Consider the following 19392-nt stretch of genomic DNA (forward strand, 5'->3'; position numbering starts at 1 on the left):
CCTTCTATCAGGAGCATTTTTTATATTACCATTGGCTCCCTGCACTTGTTAAAACATTGCCGCTCCACTGAAAGCTCACTTGACACTGCTTCCTCTCAACTGGAGCTGACTGAAAATCTCTGATTATGAACTGAGTCCCATTAAAAATTAAAAAAAAAAAAAACAGGAAAGAAAGAAAAGGCAACAAAACAGCACAACAAAAAACCCATCCCAAAATCAAAATACAGCAAGGATCTGGACCAATCAGAAATGCAGGCAGGGAATAAATCAGTTCAATGTTATTCATGCTTTAACAAGGACTACAGATTGCTGTCTTACACATGAATATAACCTTTCTTGTAACACCAGCAACATAAATGTTTTGGGGGGACTGCTTTCATTCAGCTTTAGAGCAAGTAAGAGGAACAAACTGAAGGGTGTGCCTCTCTTGGCAGTCACTACCAATTCAAGAATCACAGATGAAAAAAACCACAATGTATTAGATCATTTTGTCCATCGTTTTGTCAGCGGAAGATAGACCCCTGTAGTATATTTAAGTTCTTTCACCCATATAAGTTTTCAGTAATTCCACTCTGAAGGGATAATTTTAAACTCTAGTAACATTACATTTTAGGAGGGTTTTGCTTAGCATTTACTTTACAATGTTCTACTTTAAAGTATAATGCAAATTAACAAGATGCTTTTTTAAGACTTCATATCCCATTAACAGTTCCACAGACTTCATCTCCTTCCGTTACTGAAACATTTTTTCTTCTTTGCTCAAATAACACAGTATTAAGTATGAGATCATTCAGGTTTTCTTAAGTGTCTTACAAAAATAGAATCTTGCTTGTTTGGACCAGAAAAAGTAAGTATTTCCACATGGAAAATATTACAGATTTTACTCAAAATTAATTATGAAGCATGCATATGGAAAATCCAGCATATGTATATACAAAACTAACAACACTTATTACTCTGGATCATTTTAGAGGAAATCAGTATTAAGGAAGCTTTCTGATGCTATTTTTTCAAGTCACTGGAGTGTGCTGTAAGACTATGTTTGTATTTTACTAAGACTGTAATTATCCATTAAACAGGCAATCTGTAAACACACTTCTGATGCATCTGCCAGTGTAGCTGTCACTGTTATGCTCTTGCCTATCACCTCAGAATTTTCTAGTCATGTCTTCTGTTTCAACTGAAGAACTACTGTACCAATCCTACTTTAGTGAGTTTCCTCTTGATTAAAATCTTGAGAGATGTTGACCCTTATCAATCACTAAGACTGAACAGATAGTACATGCTGCTAATGGAGAGGATTGTAGCCTGGGCTTCTCATGCACTGTATTCACCTCATACCCCCTTTTCAAGGCTGCCACCAAAACCAACTTCCTCTTGTTGTGCTCCCTGCATTCCTTATATGTCTATTTTTTTTTTGGCATAAATCTTTTTCACAGAAAAGTGTGTTTTGAAATTCTATCATCAGCTCCACTTAAGGCCAATACTGGAGTCTTCCTATGGAAAAAGGATTGGTACCTGTGATTCAAAATGGAGGGAATAAACAAACTCAGGGAATAAACAAACTCAGTTTTATAAAATCCAAAGCCAGGTTGGCCAGATTGTCAGCTCACTTGGCTCCTTATGAGACTTCGCTTTCCCTCCCCACCAGGCTGTTGTGAGGATTTGGGAGCTTCCCAAGCTTTAAGTCAGGAAACAGGGCTTTCAATTAATCTCCACCCTCTCTTACATGTTGCACAAAAGTTTAAATCCTAGAATCGCATGAAACATTTTGAAAGGAAAGCTTTCATTCCTCTGAGACTCAATGTTTCAAAGTATGTCTTTAAAAATCATCCTAATAAATAATAACAGTAGCAGCTCTGTTGGGCTCCAAGGCAACCACTCACTGTGAGATTGGGGAAATTGGTACTTTTCTTATTGAAGATGGAGTGAAAAGGAAAAATTAAATGAAACAGCCCACTCTTGTAACAGCATTTTTTGTTGTGGAGCTCCCTCTGCCCAGCCCTTCAGTGCCACAGCAGGAATTTCTCATATATTTCCATGTGCCATTTTTACCTGTGCAACCTCTTCAAAGTCTTCATGACGTTTCTGCAAAGCTCTAGCTCGATGAAGGGATTTTCCCACTCCAGTATGTTTGCTAAGAAAAGCTTCTCCATGGTTTTCAATCCAATCCAAGACCTGTGGTACCGAAGAGACACACAGAAACTCAGTGGATGTATTGAATGTTGAAATAAAAATTCATCTGTTAAGAAAGTAAGAAGCTGTAAATGAACTGCTTATAAGAAACTGTACTGCTGGATTAAAACACAGTATTGCTATTGAATGACATTGATTACATCTCATTATCTTTTCTCAAAGAAACAACTAGCTCAAGATAGCTGAACTACATGTATGACTTAGGATTGTATGTTTATTTTGAAGCCCACCAAGAACAACCCCATTTCCACACATCCATCAATTTGACAGTAATCTGATCCAAGTGACTAGACCCCTTGTGAAGGTGTCTCAGTAATCCATTTATGCCTCCATCTGACAATTTTCTGCAATGTAGCACTAATGGAGTTTGCATGTTCTCAAAAAATGCTGGTGAACAACACAGTGAAGTTTTTATTTTAGGTAAGAAGTCACTTCTCCTTCTACATATTATGAAGTCAAGAAGAAATACCCAACAGTAGAATTTTTAACTATAAAACAATAAAATTGAAATCATTAGGAGAATAACAACATATGTATTCAGAGCGTGTGAAGGATTTTGTGCAGATTCTGAAGCATTATCTCCTCAAAACATCAGATAGATGTATTTGTGTATTACAAATTTGATAGCTGAAAAAATGAGGAACAAAAGACGTTTTAAGGACACTAAAAATTCTACTACAATGACTGGGCTGACATCTTTATAAATAGCAAAAACTCTACATGCAATTAGCTCCTGACAGTTAACACAAAGGATTACTGCACATGTACTAAGTTTCTGATGAGTGAATGAACAAAAGTATCTGGTCTCTCTCCAAACTAATAAATCTTAGCCATATTTCAATTAAGTCATAAGCTACAATGCATATAGTATATAATTCTTTGGAAGATACTGAGAGGTGCAAGAATGCTGTTCAGAATTAAAGACAGCTGCATATAAGCAGTCAGCTATCCATTTCAATGGTAGTAGTCTGGGATACTTTATCTAATATTTCTTTCCAGTGGTAATTTGTTCTTGAAAACCTGGTAATTGTGTTTCATCATGAATACACCTATCAGAAACCTGTACTTTATCTCTCCTTATCTACTAGCATCCTTTAGTCTGGTTTCTGAAGTTCAGTCAGTGTTTTTCCCCTTTTTTTCTGTACCGAGAGCATTTGACAGTATAAGTAAAGAATTTTGCAAATGATTTTCTTTTTTGCTTCCAAATAGGTAAGACCCATTCCTGCAACATCCCTCACGACTACACTCAATACACACATAATCCCAAATAGTATTCCCATAAAGCACATCCATATTTTCTTTAGCAGAAAACGCCAATGTAATTTATCTTGACCACAATAATCCTTTTTGGTTTGCAAACTCTCCAACTGGACATCTTCAAAACAGCAAGCAAACCCATAAGACCATATAACACAGGCATCTCAGATCACCAACACTTCACTAAATCTCTTTTTTTCAAGTTATGCAATGTTTGTTTTTCCCAGTAACTATTGCCAAAAGAATATTACTGTTTTAGGTCAAGTTAGGTTTTCATTTGTTTCTTTCAAGGGAAAGTACTAGTCAGGGAAAGTAGAGTGAAGAACCAGACATGGTCTCAGCTATCTGTAAAGTTTATATTACCCATGCTTTTGACTAGTTTCAGGAGACTACTCTGCTTTTCTCATTTATAAAGAGCTAAAGAGATGCATCTTTGCATGAAAGAATTAGATTGGACTCTGGAGACTTCTAAAAGTTGTAACCTAACAAATTAAACAAACAGCAAAATCTGTCCAGAAAGAACAGGACAAAAAGCAGAAAACAGCCCAGAGAGAATGAAGAATGATTTTTGCTCCAAATAATGCTCAGTAGCTTCTCAAGGGAAGAAACTGTCATACTAATTCAGTATACAGATCATGACACAGACCAGTCAGCTAGGGAAACATTGCTGCCTTTAAGTGAAATTAGTATGAATACAAGCCTTATTAGTACTTAACCTTCTTGATTCTTAACAAAACTGAGGAAGCCCTCTTTATTTGGTTCACAGTATGTAACAACACAGTGAAAATTAAGACATACTCTTGCTTGTCAAGCGAAAGCTTTTGCATACCACTTAAATAAAAGGACAAAGCCATTATCTAGCACTGATATTAATCATTTAGCAATCTTGATTCACTTTCTTCCTCTTCCTGGAGCTAAGAGTTAAATAAACCATCATACCAACCCACTAAGGACTGTTCTGCTAATACTGAAAGCACATGGAATTCACTCCAGTAGTTCAGTAACACACGAGTTATGCTTACAAGCTTAACAGACTCAATCCTTTAGTGAAAAGGTGACTAATATTATCCTCCACTGCACCAAGCTGATTTAACAATGCAGTTAAGCTCTAAGTGCAGTCTCAGCAGAACCATCTTGATGCTCAATATAAGATCTAGAAAAATATTTATTGCTCTAGCACCAATAATGAATATATGATAGAAGAAAAGGCTACAGAAAAATAGCTTCTTTTTGACAAATTCATTGCTCGTGGCTGTAAAATACATTTTGCATATGTTGTCTGCCGAAAGAAAAAAATCTGACCTTGCATAGATTCAATGTCCTCATTTCCATCACCATATCCCATGTTATTAGCAAGTTCTTAAACCCCACCCCTCAACTACTTTGTACACAGTCGCTTTTCTGATCTCCACCATTTACCGGGTGCTGCCAGAGGACAAGGGGCAATCTCTGCATTTCTAGCCCTTGGACAGTTAAAATATGAAAATACTCTCTCCCCAAAAGACCTATTTTACACTGGAACCACCTTCAAAAGCCACAAGGGAATTACCCAGTGAAATCAGTATTGCATTGATGCTGAGCAAGTTGCAAGCACACTTCAGCCTGCCCAGGCTGAAACAAGTGACTGTTACTACAAAATACAAAATACTCAAGGGTCTTTGAGGCAGAGATGTTAAGAAAGGAGAAGCAGCACATTTATCCAGAATGAATAGTAAAGACATCCAAGATCAGTAAGACCCAATAAATGCATGTTTCAAAAAAGAAACAAAACAAAACCAGAACAAAACAAATACTACTAAGTTTTACTAATCTGTATCTTGCAAGCCATGAAGAGTTTTTCAGGCAGCAAAGCTTTCATCACATGAGTGAGAAGCATCACTTTACCATGAACATTATCTTTACACTCTGTTTTGACCTTTCATGGCCCAACAGCACAAAACTCCACCATTCTATTGCAAGTGTTACATTGCTTCATGTCAAAATCAACAAAGGCAACTCATTAGCTGAAAGGCTGCCATATACTTCCCACTTGGTAAGCTTGTTCATTTTTAAGCATAAAATCATACTTTTCTTAGCGGTCTATTTTCAACAATTGGTTGCAATAGCCAAAAATTTTGTTTGTTTGTTTTAATTAAAAGAAACACCCACTTTTTTTGTGTTAACATACAAACTAATGGGGAACTATATTTCCTGGCATGCTGCTTCTAATGTCACACTCAGAATTCTGTTCAGTTTAAGACTGTAATGGGTTTTCACATTTCAAGCTGCAGATGTGCTGTAATTCATAGAGACAAATATATTTCTCTGAGCCGTAGGTAAGGTATGTACTGAATAACAAGCCTAGATGGATTAACACTCTTGAGCCAGTTGGCTCATGCTAAAAGCTTCTAGTACACTCACAATCCTCCTGCATAATCTGGATAACACATTCTTGATACTGGCAGCTTTAAACACAGACAAAGCTGTCATCTTTGTGGTTTTCAAACCTGAGACTATTTGATGTTACATATGTCTGTTCCAAGGGCTAACAGAGAACAAAAATCCATCTTCTTGATGAAGAACCTGGTGTTGACTCTACAATGACTTAAGTCTAACGAAAAATTATTTGCCAATTTCAAAGAACAAAGCAGTTGTTCTAAGGGCTAATTCCTTCACTCTGAGAATGATGATTTAGGAAGGAGCAGAAAACCAGAATTTCCTACAAGCATCTTAGGAACTTCCAAGATAAGACAGTAGTAAAGGCACAAAAAGATTCTCTGTAGCATTTCATAACTATCTTTCCCCAGGAAATAACCTGCCTGCAGCCTGGCCTACACACCTGAAGTTCAAATTATTTACCTGCCAAATAACCTGAGATCACTTGGCCTAGGTTGCCCAAGTCAGTCTTAACTTGAATTGAATTCAGACTAAAAGAAAAAATTCCAGGAGCGAATCTATACATGTTGGCACCAGGCTACCACAGAGAGGACCTTACATTTGGCTCTGTAAGAAGCAAACCACTGTGTTAATTTCAGCTTCTGAAGATTCTTTATGAAACCATTTTTAAGTGTAAGAGGGAATTCATTTGGGAACTGTGCCTCATCAGTTTCTAGAGGTGTCCTTCACAGACTACCCACACAACTATCATCACTGGACACTCCTGAACAGCTAGTATTTGTGCGGTAATCAACAATGGCATAATAGAGGTTTTGGTTTGTCTCTCTATGTGCTTCCTGACTGTTCATAGCAGACCATGCTTTCTTTTACTTTCTTTGTCAGCTAACATTTTTCATCCTTTTCTGCATTCTCTATCACATTTGAATGCTGAGAGAAGTTGAATAACTGAATGCCTTTCAATATGTGCCTTTTTTTGCCACAAAAATTAAGTTTTAATAATTTCACACTTAGTTTACTGCTCAGCTGTTTAAGTTCTTTAATTTACACAAAGAGATAGGCGTTGTGGATAGAAGAGAACTGAGCTGACCAAATTGCTCACTTTCTCCACCATCTGTCTGAATTAAGTGTCATGATAGAAACAGGGTTATTCCACTCCCAACTGTTCACATCCACCATTTTCTTGAACAAAACTATGGCAGCTAATAACCATTCATTCAAGAACAGCATCATTGTCAGTAAACAATCCTATCACAGTTTTAATACCTCTTTACTTGTACTACTCTAAGGTTTTAAAGAACCATGATTAAGTCAATGAAGTATTGCTGAGGAACTGAAACTAAAAATGTCACAGAGATAACACTGAAATTTTAAAACTTAAACTCCTACAAGTCTTTCTGATGCTTCAAGTTCAGAATTTTATCTAGAATGTATCAGCTTCCAGTAGAAGTTTAAAAAATAGCTACTTTTCACCCAGATTTAAAGTAAATAAGTAAATTACCTTTTCAAAAAAAATATGTATGGCTAACCTAGAAATGTAATTTCTATCTGTAACAGCCAACATCCTCTGATCACACACAGAGCTTGGAATCAATCCTATGCACCTACTGAATTGTTGAGTGCAAGAGCATGGGCTTTAGCAACCAAAACCCACCTGTCACTGTAACCAGCTTCAAATCATAGGCTGACAAAGTACCAAGGCTTGTACTTGGACAATGTGAAATAAAACCCACCTGTTGAACATCCTGTTGAAAAACACACAGTTGAAGCCGCTGGTGCAAGCGGACCTTTCGATGCTGCCAAATATTTTCCAGCTGGCGCTGGTGGTGTAGCACTTCATGGATGACATCCAGAACGTGGTGAACTGCTTTTGAGTAGTTGGCAGAAGCAGTGAGAGAATCGGAACTCCCAGGAGTCAAAGGTCTCTGAAGTTTGTCAAGCAGTGACTTCCCATCTTGGCTCACCTGACCACCAAAAAGGATGACGAGTTACTTGCCGTGCCAAAAGCACGTTAAGACTATTATTTCATTGCCCATCCCACTCTCCTCATTGCAGGTGTCTTTAAGAACTTGGGGAGCAGTGAAGACTTTTTTATTCAGGGCATGATTACATACAGCTATGACAGGGTAAAAAAACCCAACAACATGATAGATCTGTGTATTCTTACTCTATGTAAGATAATTTTAGTTAAGTAGCACTCTTCTAAATAATAGCCTGCCTTAAGGGTTTTTTTTACAATCTTGCATGCTTTTCTTATAAATTATTTTAATAGGTTAAACCCTAAGAATGGGTTAACCTTTCTGTTTCCCCCAATGCAGAAGTGAGGGAAAAGTAACACACATGAAAAACCTCCAGGCTGAGATAAAGAGAGTGAAATAAGAGTTTAATATAAATGAGCTTAGCCTAGTTGCAGCAAAAAATGCAGCAAAATGCAGGAAAAAAAAGCAACAGCACAAAAGCAAACCAGCGTGCTGCCCCACTCCCCCCCGCCTCACCACCATTCCCACAGGAAAAAGCCAACACCCAAAATCTGGAACCCAAAGGCAGCAACCAGAACAGGAAGCCTCTCATATTACAATCTGAACTTCAAGCCCCATAAAAATTTGATCCAGCCAGCACTTTCATCCTGATGCAGGCATGAGGCAGGATGGTTCTGGGTAACAGCAGCAAATATTCAACTGAACCCATGACAATAATTTCTACATTTTAATGTGTTTTTGCAGGTGCTTTGGTGTTGTTTTGTAGAAACAGGTCAAGTAGAACTTCGGAAAAAATTGTCTTCAGCTCTTTCTCTGGTCAACAAAGCACACAAATGAAGCACTTCTCCAGAATTACCCTTCCAGGAACATCTCTCTTTTCACTTGATACAGAGATGAACAGGGAAGGTATTTTCTACATGTTAATTGATGAATACATTTAGACTAACAGATATAAACTTAGAACAGGATTTGACTGACAGGATTCACAACTTCTAAACTGTTACTGTTAATAGTAAGGCAAAGACAAACTATAGTTATACCAAACTTATTCCTGACTGTATCACTTCAAACCTTTCTACACAGCACAGAAAGATACACTTTTCCAAACTGTGTTTAACTACTGGCATTGACAGGAAAACATCAGTAATTTCTGTTGGTTATCTTCTCTCATTCAAACCACAATAATCAGTTTTACCTTGCAAGCTAATTAAATAGCAATAACTCTATATAATCTGGTCACTACTAACATTTATCACTTGGCAAGGCTGTTGAAAGCATTTTCATTGGTATTTAACTATTCTGCCACTTTTAGCATGAAGTTCAGAGAACTGATACAATTCATTATCATTCAGTTATCTGTGAAGAACTTTTTCTGATATCTCATCTGACAGGCAGGAAAAATTCATCCAAAACCACAAGGCTGAAGTGCAAATAATAGTCTGAATCCATCAAATCAACACCATGTTAAAACCAGAAAATTCATCAATGCTTTCCCTTCAGTAGCTATTTTCACCAATTTTCACAAAATCTAGGCACATTTTCAATTTGCTGTTCAGTAAACATGTAAACTCTTTCATAATAATTCGTTCACAGGTGAGTTGGTTTTGCAGTTCCAATTTTTCATTTTAGAAATGAGTATCAACGCAGAGAATGAAGTTCTCCTATAAAAAGTCAGCATAATTCATAATAGTAACCATAATGGTGATTTTTGAAAACAAGTAATATCCAAAGCAATTATCTAAAAGAAACCTTTCAAATATTTCAAGATAATGGACTTCAACTATCTATCCAGAACCCAAGAAATTTAGCAGGGGGTGGAAACTGTGACAGCCCTTGGTCTGATTAGTAATAAGCTGTACAAACAAACGGACATGCACGTTTACTTCTTGGAGTTAGAAACACAGAATTGTAAGATCTACTAAGTCTGGTGTTAAACTGTGTCCCTTAGCACTGTACCTATTCTTCCTTCCCTGTGCTTGTTTACCTTAAGATTTCAGTGCAATATTTAATCTCATTTATATATTTGTATACATAAATATGTATTTGAATAATGAAGTAAGATGAAGAATATATAAATGAAGTCAACTTCACTTAAGGCAAAGCTATTGGCTTTTCAAGCACACCAGTTATCTAAGCTTGCAAGCTAGTAAGTTACTGTTCTAGCAATATACAGCAATTATCCTCAGTATAGTCAGACTGTCTAGTCTTAAAATTACTGTCTTTCACTTTGCAACCAAGTCGTGTTGTCAAGACATTGTAACCTAAAATGAGTGACAGCGTTCTAATTTCCACTGTGTTTCTCCTCTCTCACACTGTTCATTCATCACGAAACGGAAGGAGCTCCATGCTCTAACAGTAATGAAGTCATACATTAATCATGGTAAGCAATTAGTTCTGTAACATCCCTAAACAGAACAACTACTCTATCAAGCTTCAAAAAGGAGCTCCTGTTTAAATACAGCAGAATGAAATTTTGTGCCTCAACTAGGAACCCTGCTTGTATATGCATACACAGCTATAACTTCTGCATCTATTCTGTTGTTAAAGACAAAACTATTGCTTTATCAGATGGGGAAAATTATGACCAGAAATCAGAAGAAAGGCAGAAGAAAGTGAGGGATAACTGTGGGATCAGGCTCAGCCATCATGGCTTCATAGAAAGCAGGTCCTGCTTGACCAACCTGAACTCCTTCTATGACCAGGTGACACATGCTATCTACCTGGACACCTTTGACACTGTCTCCCACAGCATTCTCCTTGAGAAACTTGCATAGCATAGCATAGGCAGATGTAGTCTTTACTGGATGGCCAGGCCAGAAGAGTTGTAGTAAACAGAGTTACATCAAGTTGGTGGCTGGTCACAAGCAGTATCACTCAGGGCTTGGCATTGGGGCCAGTTCTGTTTAACACCAATCACAACATCAATGATTTGGATAAGGGGATTGAGTGCACCCATAGCAAGACACTAAATTGAGCTGGAGTATTGATCTGCTCAAGAGTAGGAAGGCACTGCAGAATGATCTAGATAGGTTAGATGAATGGACTGAGGCCAGTGGGATGAGGTTTAACAAGACCAAGTGCCAGGTCCCACACTTGGGTCACACAAAACCAAGCAACACTACAGGCTTGGAGCAGAGTGGCTGGAAAACAGCCTGGTGGAAAAGGATCTGGTGATGCTGGTGGACAGCAGACAGCTCAGCCTGAGCCAACAGTGTACCCAGGTAGCTAAGAAGGTCAAGGGCATCCTGGCCTGTATCAAGAACAATGTGTTCAGCAGGAATAGGGAAGTGATCATGACCCTGTACGCAGCACTAGGGAAGCCACAGCTTGAATACTATGTCCAGTTCTGGATGTTACAATGTAAAAAAGACACTGAGGTCCAGAGAAGAGCAATGATGCTGGTGAGGGCTGTGGGAGGGCATGTTGTAGGAAGAGGGGCTGAGGGAACTGGGACTGTTTAGTCTGAAGAAAAGAAGGCTAAAGGGAGATCTTACTGCCTGAACCCCCAAAATCAAGTTGTAGTGAGGCAGGTGTCGGTCTCTTCTCCCAAGTAACTTGCAATAGGACAAGGGGAAATAGGCTTAAGTTGTGCCATGAGAGGTTTAGATTTGATATTAGGAAAAAAGTCTTTACTGAGAGAGTGATGAGGCATTGGAACAGGCTGTCCAGGGAGGTGGTGGAGTCACCACGCGCAGAGGTGTTCCATTACGTGTGTAAATGTGGTGCTCCAGGATACAGTTTAGTGGTCACGTAGCTGGGTTACGGTTGGTCTCAACCATTGTAAAGGTCTTTTCCACCCTTAGTGATTCCACGATTCTGTAACGTTGGGTGTTTTTTCTCAGCAGTACCAGCTAGAGATTTTAACAAAATATTCACTGGCACAAAGTCAAAAGCTAATGGTTTGAAATCCTAAATGAATTTTCTACCCATCTATTTTATGTTCACTATACATCACCAGGAAGCAACAGTACTTAACATGATAATCCACAGTACTTATTTACACTTAACAGCAGGCTCTAATACAGTCACATCCCTGATGGAAAAGAACACAACCTACTAAAAAAAAATAATCCAAGGCAAACAAAACCAAATAAATAAAAAACAATCCACCCCACTATTTTAACTTCAGTGCTTTATAAGCACTATTAGAGAGCCCTAGCTGCCTAATTCCTTCATGCACTCCCATGGGGCATGAACCCGAGTTTACCCCTCTTCACATAAATCTACTACAAATGTGTGACGTCTCTGCCCCTTGTTTCACAAAGGGATCCTCCCAATAAAAAGACATTATAATGAACAACCTTCCCAGAATAGAATAGAATAAACCAGGTTGGAAGAGACCTTCAAGATCATCGCATCCAACCCATCATCCAACACCACCCAACCAACTAAACCATGCAACCAAGCACCCTGTCAAGTCTCCTTCTGAACACCTCCAGTGATGGTGACTCCACCACCTCCCCAGGCAGCCCATTCCAATGGGCAATCACTGTGTGTAGAATTTCTTCCTAACATCCAGTCTGAACCTCCCCTGGTGCAGCTTGAGACTGTGTCCTCTTGTTCTGGTGCTGGTTGCCTGGGAGAAGAGACCAGCCCCCACCCGTGTACAGCCTCCCTTCAGGTAGTTGTAGAGAGCAATAAGGTGTCCCCTGAGCCTCCTCTTCCCCAGGCTGAGCAACACGTATGTGTAGTCAGATCACAAGTTTTATCATCAAAGGTATCGAAATAAAACAGTCAACATGATACTATGATACCCCTCCCTGTCTGCTAGACAACTCTTCCTGTAGCTTGTTGCATCAGCAATTTTTGTAGGAACTCATCCTTGGCAATCTGCGTTCTGCGGGCTGTCAATGGCTCCATGTCCCAGTGGAGGCCAGTGACAAGCGGAGTCCCTCAGGGATCAGTCCTGGGACCTGTCTTGTTCAACATCTTTGTGGGTGACATGGACAGTGGCATTGAGTGCACCCTCAGCAAGTTTGCTGATGACACCAAGCTGTGTGGTGCAGCAGACATGCTGGAGGGAAGGGAGGCCATCCAGAGGGACCTTGACAGGCTGGAGAGGTGGGCACAAGCCAACCTCATGAAGTTCAATAAGAGCAAGTGCAGGGTCCTGCAGCTGGGTCGAGGCAATCCCAGGCACAAATCCAGGCTGGGCAGGGACTGGCTGGAAAGCAGCCCTGAGGAGAGAGACTTGGGGGTGCTGGTGGACAAGAAGCTCAACAGGAGCTCTCAGTGTGCACTTGCAGCCCGCAAAGCCAATCAGATCCTGGGCTGCATCAGGAGAAGTGTGGCCAGCAGGTCAATGGAGGTGATTCTCCCCCTCTACTCAGCTCTGGTGAGACCCCACCTGGAGTACTGTGTCCAGTTCTGGAGCCCCTATTACAAGAGGGATGTGGACATGCTGGAGTGTGTCCAGAGAAGGGCCACAAGGATGATCAGAGGGCTGGAGCACCTCTCCTATGAGGATGGACTGAAGGAGTTGGGGCTGTTCAGTCTGCAGAAGAGAAGGCTTCGAGGTGACCTAATTGTGGCCTTCCAGTATCTGAAGGGGGCCTACAGGAAGGCTGGGGAAGGACTTCTCAGGATCTCAGGTAGTGATAGGACTAGGGGGAATGGAATGAAGCTGGAGGTGGGGAGATTCAGGCTGGATGTGAGGAGGAGGTTCTTCACCATGAGAGTGGTGAGACCCTGGAATGGGTTGTCCAGGGAGGTGGTCGAGGCCCCGTCCCTGGGGGTGTTTAAGAGCAGGCTGGATAAGGCTCTGGGCAGCCTGATCTAGTGTGGGGTGTCCCTGCCCATGGCAGGGGCGTTGGAACTAGATGATCCTTGTGGTCCCTTCCAACCCTGAATGATACTATGATACTATGAACATAGCAAGGTGGCAATTAGCAGGAATAGGAGTACCAGTATGCAATTTACACAAAAGAACAATTTTGCTGAACTCTGGACATCTGATTCCTGGTAACAGAGTTTATTCAGGCTCTAAAATTGCAGGTATTCAAAAAACCACGGTTTTGATATACTAACAGTAGGACTGATAATCAGCCATAATCTTACCCTCCTAAATGAAATGTGACCAGATCTATGATTCAGTGGTCCATAATAGAGCTGGTTCATCAGAAAGTAGTTCTACCTTTAATGTAATGTCTAAATCACAACCATTAATTCAATCCTGCATGGCCTGCCTTTAAAAGAAGGTCCAAGCTGTGATCTAAGTTATCCTGTGTCCACTGGTAATTTTTTTGCCAGTACTTAATCAAATGCATGATTTTATGCAACTTTCAGGAAAACAAAACCTGCTGGTTTTAATCCAGAATAACATCAAGGTAACAGGAAAAACAGTTTAACTCTGTGATGAGAACAATTGAAAAAAAAAGGCAAGAAAACAATAGATATTTTGTATGCAAGATCCAAGATTATGGCAGCAGCATAGGATATGCTAACATTACAAGTGCTGACTACACAGGCACACTCGCTCACTTAAGTCCTTAAGGTTTACAGAACTAAGTATGTTACACTTCAGCCTGTCAAGTGATGTTCTTTGATAGCTAAACCTTTTTTGTGAGGCTGTATCAGAGATGGATTTTCAAAACATGCTTAAAGCAACCCATGCCAACAGAATACTCTCCCAAAGAATACCACGTTACCTTCCCTTCAAGTAAATGCTTACATGATAGCACCATACTGCTATTAAATGGCATTAATATGCAAATGTAAATTAAAACATACATTGCATGGGTTGTACCACGTGTCTCTATCTTGCCTTTCAGAAGATTAAGGGGAATACTTAACTTTTGAACGATAGTAGCAAAGTCCAGTATACTAAATACACATAGAGGCCTAGCACTTGCATTGCCAACTAATGCATTGTGCAACAAGCAATATCAGCTCATAATCCAAACTTAACATCGTATCATTTTACCAAATTAGCAACCTATGGAAACAAGCAAGACACTTACCTCAGAATAAGCCAAGGTAATATGTTCATATATCCCTTGATGATGATGGATAGCATCTTCTAAATCCTGCAGTTCTGAGGGAAGCTCCACCTCACCACAGGCTTTACACCATGAGTCCACATTGCTCATGTACTGCAACAGAAGAAAACATTCTGCTTGATTTTGAGCTCCATCAGCAAGTACACACATGTTGGTAACATACATTTCTCACTGAAATGACCAGAAAGCAGCTTATTTCAGATTAAGAACAAATATTCAAGTGAAACTGTACTAGTGCTTTTAGTTACATGGAACTCTTGGTGCTGTTCACAGGCAGTCAGGCTTAGTTGCACATTGGCAGCCTTCAGAACCAAAGAAAGTGTTGACAATACTGATGCTGCAAGTTTACTCTTGCTCCTTTTCTTGACATTGCAGCAAGAAAGTTTACTTCAACCTGCACCTACCATTTCAGTTACATGAAAGACAATTAAGGTTTTGTCTACACACAGAGGCAATGCATGCTACAACTTTCAAGTCCAGACCCTCAGCTCCTACTCATCAACTCCCTGTGCAGATACTCAGGGTATCATATCACATGCCCTTTTATTAAATCTTCAGAAAAAAACAAGTTACTTTGCATGCATTACTTCACATGCACATACACACAAAGAATGAATGGTGAACTGTTCACTGAAACAGTCCTCTGTTGTCTTTTGCTGGATAGAGATCATCAAAAAAGAGAAGCAGTGTTTTGAGCACAGCAAATTGACACCTCAGTTCCCAAAGCTCTAACTTCTACATGCAGAGAAGCATTAAACCTATTTGGCAAGCTACTACAGTAACAAGCATGTAAGGAATTGACTTGAATGCAGGTCTCTTAGGGCTAACACCGAACTTCAAGCATGCAGCTAGCTGCTCAAGTCAAGCTGAGGATACTGAAACAGAATCTCTTCTACAGACAGTGTATGTAATCTCTGAACCTTAAACTGTCTTGACAGACAAGAAACTACCATGATAAGTGTCTGCAGAGCAGAAGCTATGTAATTTTTAACAATTTAGGAGGTGTGAATGTTACAGCCTCATATGAAGATGGTATAAAGAAAAAAGAGCCTGTTTCTCTAGGAGTTTTCATAGCTGTTAAACTTAGTACAGCCAAGCACACATAAACAAAATCTGTCCTCAATTCATGTCAAGTTTCAAAAGTTTTAAGAGACAAAGTAGTTTCTTTTATCATATGTATCTTAATTCCATGGGCACACATTTTTTTGGAGGGTTAAAAAAAAAAGAAACTCTCAGACCATTTCTGGTACTCCATTACTGATCAACAGCAAGGGCGATAGAGTACTCAACTCTAAGATAATTATTTAAATCTCATTTCACCAAGAGACAGTTTTAAAACTCTGTAAAGTTTAGCACTGAATGTTAGACGTTCCAGGAGGAACCATGGAGCTCTTACACCAGTCAGCACTGAGAGCTGGTTGCAGGCTTGACAGGAGGCTGCAACATCGCTGTCTCTTGCAAGGGAACACACGCATTCAAGAAGAGTATTATTTCTTTGGCTGCTTATTTTTAAACCATCCTTTAATGTAGGGCAAGTGTCACCAATCTCTGAGTGGACTATTCTTCTCATTCCAAACCCTCTTTCCCTAAACTCACTCTCCCCTGTTAAACAACTAAAATAATCACATCCAGGTATCTTACAAAGCAACTAGAACAATCCGTCACAGTTAATCATAAAATGAAAGCTGCAGAAGGAGCAATTAGAAAGTGAATTAATCCCAGCAGATGCTGCACTATTCTCTATTATTATTTTCTTTTCTCCTGCTTACACTTAGATACAGTACTGAAGAAAGTTAACACCAAGCCGTACCGCAGCTGCCCAGCGTGCACGCATGCATGCAAAATTTACTCCTCTGACTTTGCTGATGAACATCATTTTTTATACAAAGGACAGGCTTTGAGTCCAGGTCTACCTAACTGTAGGTACCTCCTACGTGTGTGGCTGATGGTGCTTAAATACAAATAATAAATAACCCAAGCAATTAGAAAAGCATCCGTACAGATAAAGTAGCACACTGCACCTCTCTCATGCTTCGAGCTGCTTGGTGACTTCCACACCACAAAACAACCCCATCTCCTTTTCATGAGGCTTTTCTCTATACCTGCTAAATATACTTCTTATAGTTTATATATTCTACCTTAGTCTGTCTAAAGACAGGTAAAACAATGTCAACGCTCACATAAAGAACAACAGTATGCATTTGCATCTTAATTTGTTCACACTTCCCATTTTGTGGCATTTCTGAAGTTGAGTATCTGTGTAGTTGAGATCAGGAAAAAACTTCTGAAAATAATGTATACTGCTTCTCTCTATTTATGCAGGCATCAATTCCCAAGTTGCTCCTTCATTTATTCCCAATGAATGTTATGGCAGACACAAGGCTTGTTCTTGGATACAATTTAGCAAGGCAAATAGAAAGAGGAGTATCTACAGCAGTCATACAGCAGACCAGAGCTTCAGCCAGCTGTAACGATCCAACATCTGCCCTACAAATTCACCAGAGATGTACAGAGCAGACAATCCACAGTATCAATAGCTGACTCAAAACCACACACTGCCTCAGAACTGCGTTCCCTTGAGGGGAAAACATGCTTTCACCATCAGGGCTATTAACTTGAGGATATTTATTCCTATTTCCCCTACACAGACCTCTTCTCTAGCAGTTATGCACAGTTAATGACTTGATTAAAATAATCGGTATAGGCCTAAAGCTAAAATTTTTGTTTAATATAGAAGGAATCTCTTACGGGATGCTAAGTAAACACCTCCCACCACAATTTCAGATTCAAAAGACAGTTAATTCTCAGCTTTTCAGGACAGTTCAACTCAGTTGTTTATGAGCAATTCCTGGATTAAATCTTGCTACTCAAGAACTGATGGGGTAGAGTGGTGAAGAAAATAGAACACGTTACATCAAATATTAACTGTATTAGGTTTTTTTCTTTCAACTTAAAAGCTTTATATAGGTAAGCATTTATATCCATTTCATTTTGATCCATACAGCTAATTTGGCTAAGTTTTAGCTTAAATTGATATGGGCAAGGCATTTTTTGGAGACTGTAAGGGCAGTGAACTGCCCTAAGAAGAAATAGTTTTTGTTTAAGTATCAGCTGAAATTGAATGAAATTAATATTCTAGCTTTCTTGCCAACCTGTTCACTGTCATGTACTTACTTCTAAGTCAAAATCAAACAGTACAACTCACCATTCCAGCATGGAGACTTCTACTAGTGCCCTCCCTGTTCACTAACCTGTTCAGCTTTCTGATGGAAGATGGAGGACATATCCAGTAATGTGCTACGTTCATCCAAGGCTGCAGCAAACGCCTTCCATTCTTGCTCCAACTGACTAGCAATCTGTTTTATTTGTTGTGAAGCATAATGGCCAGACTCAACCAGACGACTTGCTACTGACATGATGCGGTTTATGTTTACATACACATTCTATGGAGAAGAAAGAGGGAAAAATTAGTGGAAGTTAGCAGATCACTTAAATACAAGAGCAGGCTTCTGTAAAAGTCTTCCTACTACAGTACTGCTTAATAGACTGCTTTTATTTGCCAGGTATGCACAAGCCTAACTTTGGAATCTAGGTGTATAATGTAACAGACTGTCTGTTGAAGGCTTCCCTGGAGAAGGACAATTTGAAATGACCAGAGTCTCAAGCTCACATTAACAGTTAGCTTAAATATAGTCATATTACATAAAGACTCATTATTACAGTAAGAGAAGAAAAAGCTAATCCTATTTTGTAACATCCTCAATAATAACATTTACATATGTTCAAGTCAACAAGACATTCAGACATACAAAATAAAGGAAAATGAAAGTATAACTAGTAAGCACTTGATTTTATCCACAGTACGCATGCGTGCAACATCACTCTTCAAGTCTTTACAGCCACTTCTGAAAGTATTTCTACTTTTTCAGCCACTCCCAAGGGAGGTGGTGGATTCCCTACATTAGACAGTTTCAAGGCCCAGCTTACCAGGGTGCTGGGCCATCTCATTTGAACCATATTCTTACCCTGAAGGGTTGGGCTATTTCATAGTTTCATAGTTTCATTCAGGGTTGGAAGGGACCACAAGGATCATCTAGTTCCAACCCCCCTGCCATGGGCAGGGACACCCCACACTAGATCAGGCTGGACAGAGCCTCATCCAGCCTGCTCTTAAACACCCCCAGGGACGAGTTTGATCCTTGTGGTCTCTCCAACCAGATATTCTATTAATCTATGAAAAAATATCTGGTCAATCTCTTTCTTACTATCTCTGATGATGTGCAGACTGCTGACCTCCTCCTGTAGCCCCTTTACTTGATGGCACAAATTCTCAATAACTGCATACCTGCTGTGGGCAAGAAAACTACCTCCTTCTGCCCCAGCCTTGGCAAGCAGCCACAGGTATTCTCTGTATCTCCAGACCTGCATAGCTGCATCCTTCTTGTGGACCTCACTCTGGGCTGAGGCCTCTGATGTTACAAGAACAGTCAGTCCAGCAGTAGCTGGCAACTGTGCTCTGGGGCACACCACTATTGTTGCCAAGGACATGGATGCTGCTCTGAGCAGAGTTGCTGGCGCTTTCTGCATGA

At 39.7% G+C, this 19392-nt stretch overlaps 1 protein-coding gene across 2 annotated transcripts in view; it reads right to left on the reverse strand.

Moving 5' to 3' along the window:
• The window catches only part of TRIO (trio Rho guanine nucleotide exchange factor), a 258492-nt gene that overhangs the window by 146069 nt on the left and 93031 nt on the right, over window positions 1-19392 (reverse strand). For both annotated transcript variants that reach the window (XM_068161994.1, XM_068161996.1), the window contains exons 7-10: window positions 18055-18246; window positions 14765-14896; window positions 7560-7790; window positions 2056-2178 (exon numbers count right to left, since the gene is read on the reverse strand). In XM_068161994.1, coding sequence (XP_068018095.1) covers window positions 2056-2178; window positions 7560-7790; window positions 14765-14896; window positions 18055-18246 — 678 coding nt within the window. The remainder of the gene's footprint in view (window positions 1-2055; window positions 2179-7559; window positions 7791-14764; window positions 14897-18054; window positions 18247-19392) is intronic.

The sequence above is a fragment of the Melanerpes formicivorus genome, unplaced genomic scaffold, assembly GCF_026170545.1.
Source record: "Melanerpes formicivorus ecotype bairdi unplaced genomic scaffold, bMelFor1.0.p_v2 SCAF_61, whole genome shotgun sequence".
Lineage (NCBI taxonomy): Eukaryota > Metazoa > Chordata > Aves > Piciformes > Picidae > Melanerpes > Melanerpes formicivorus.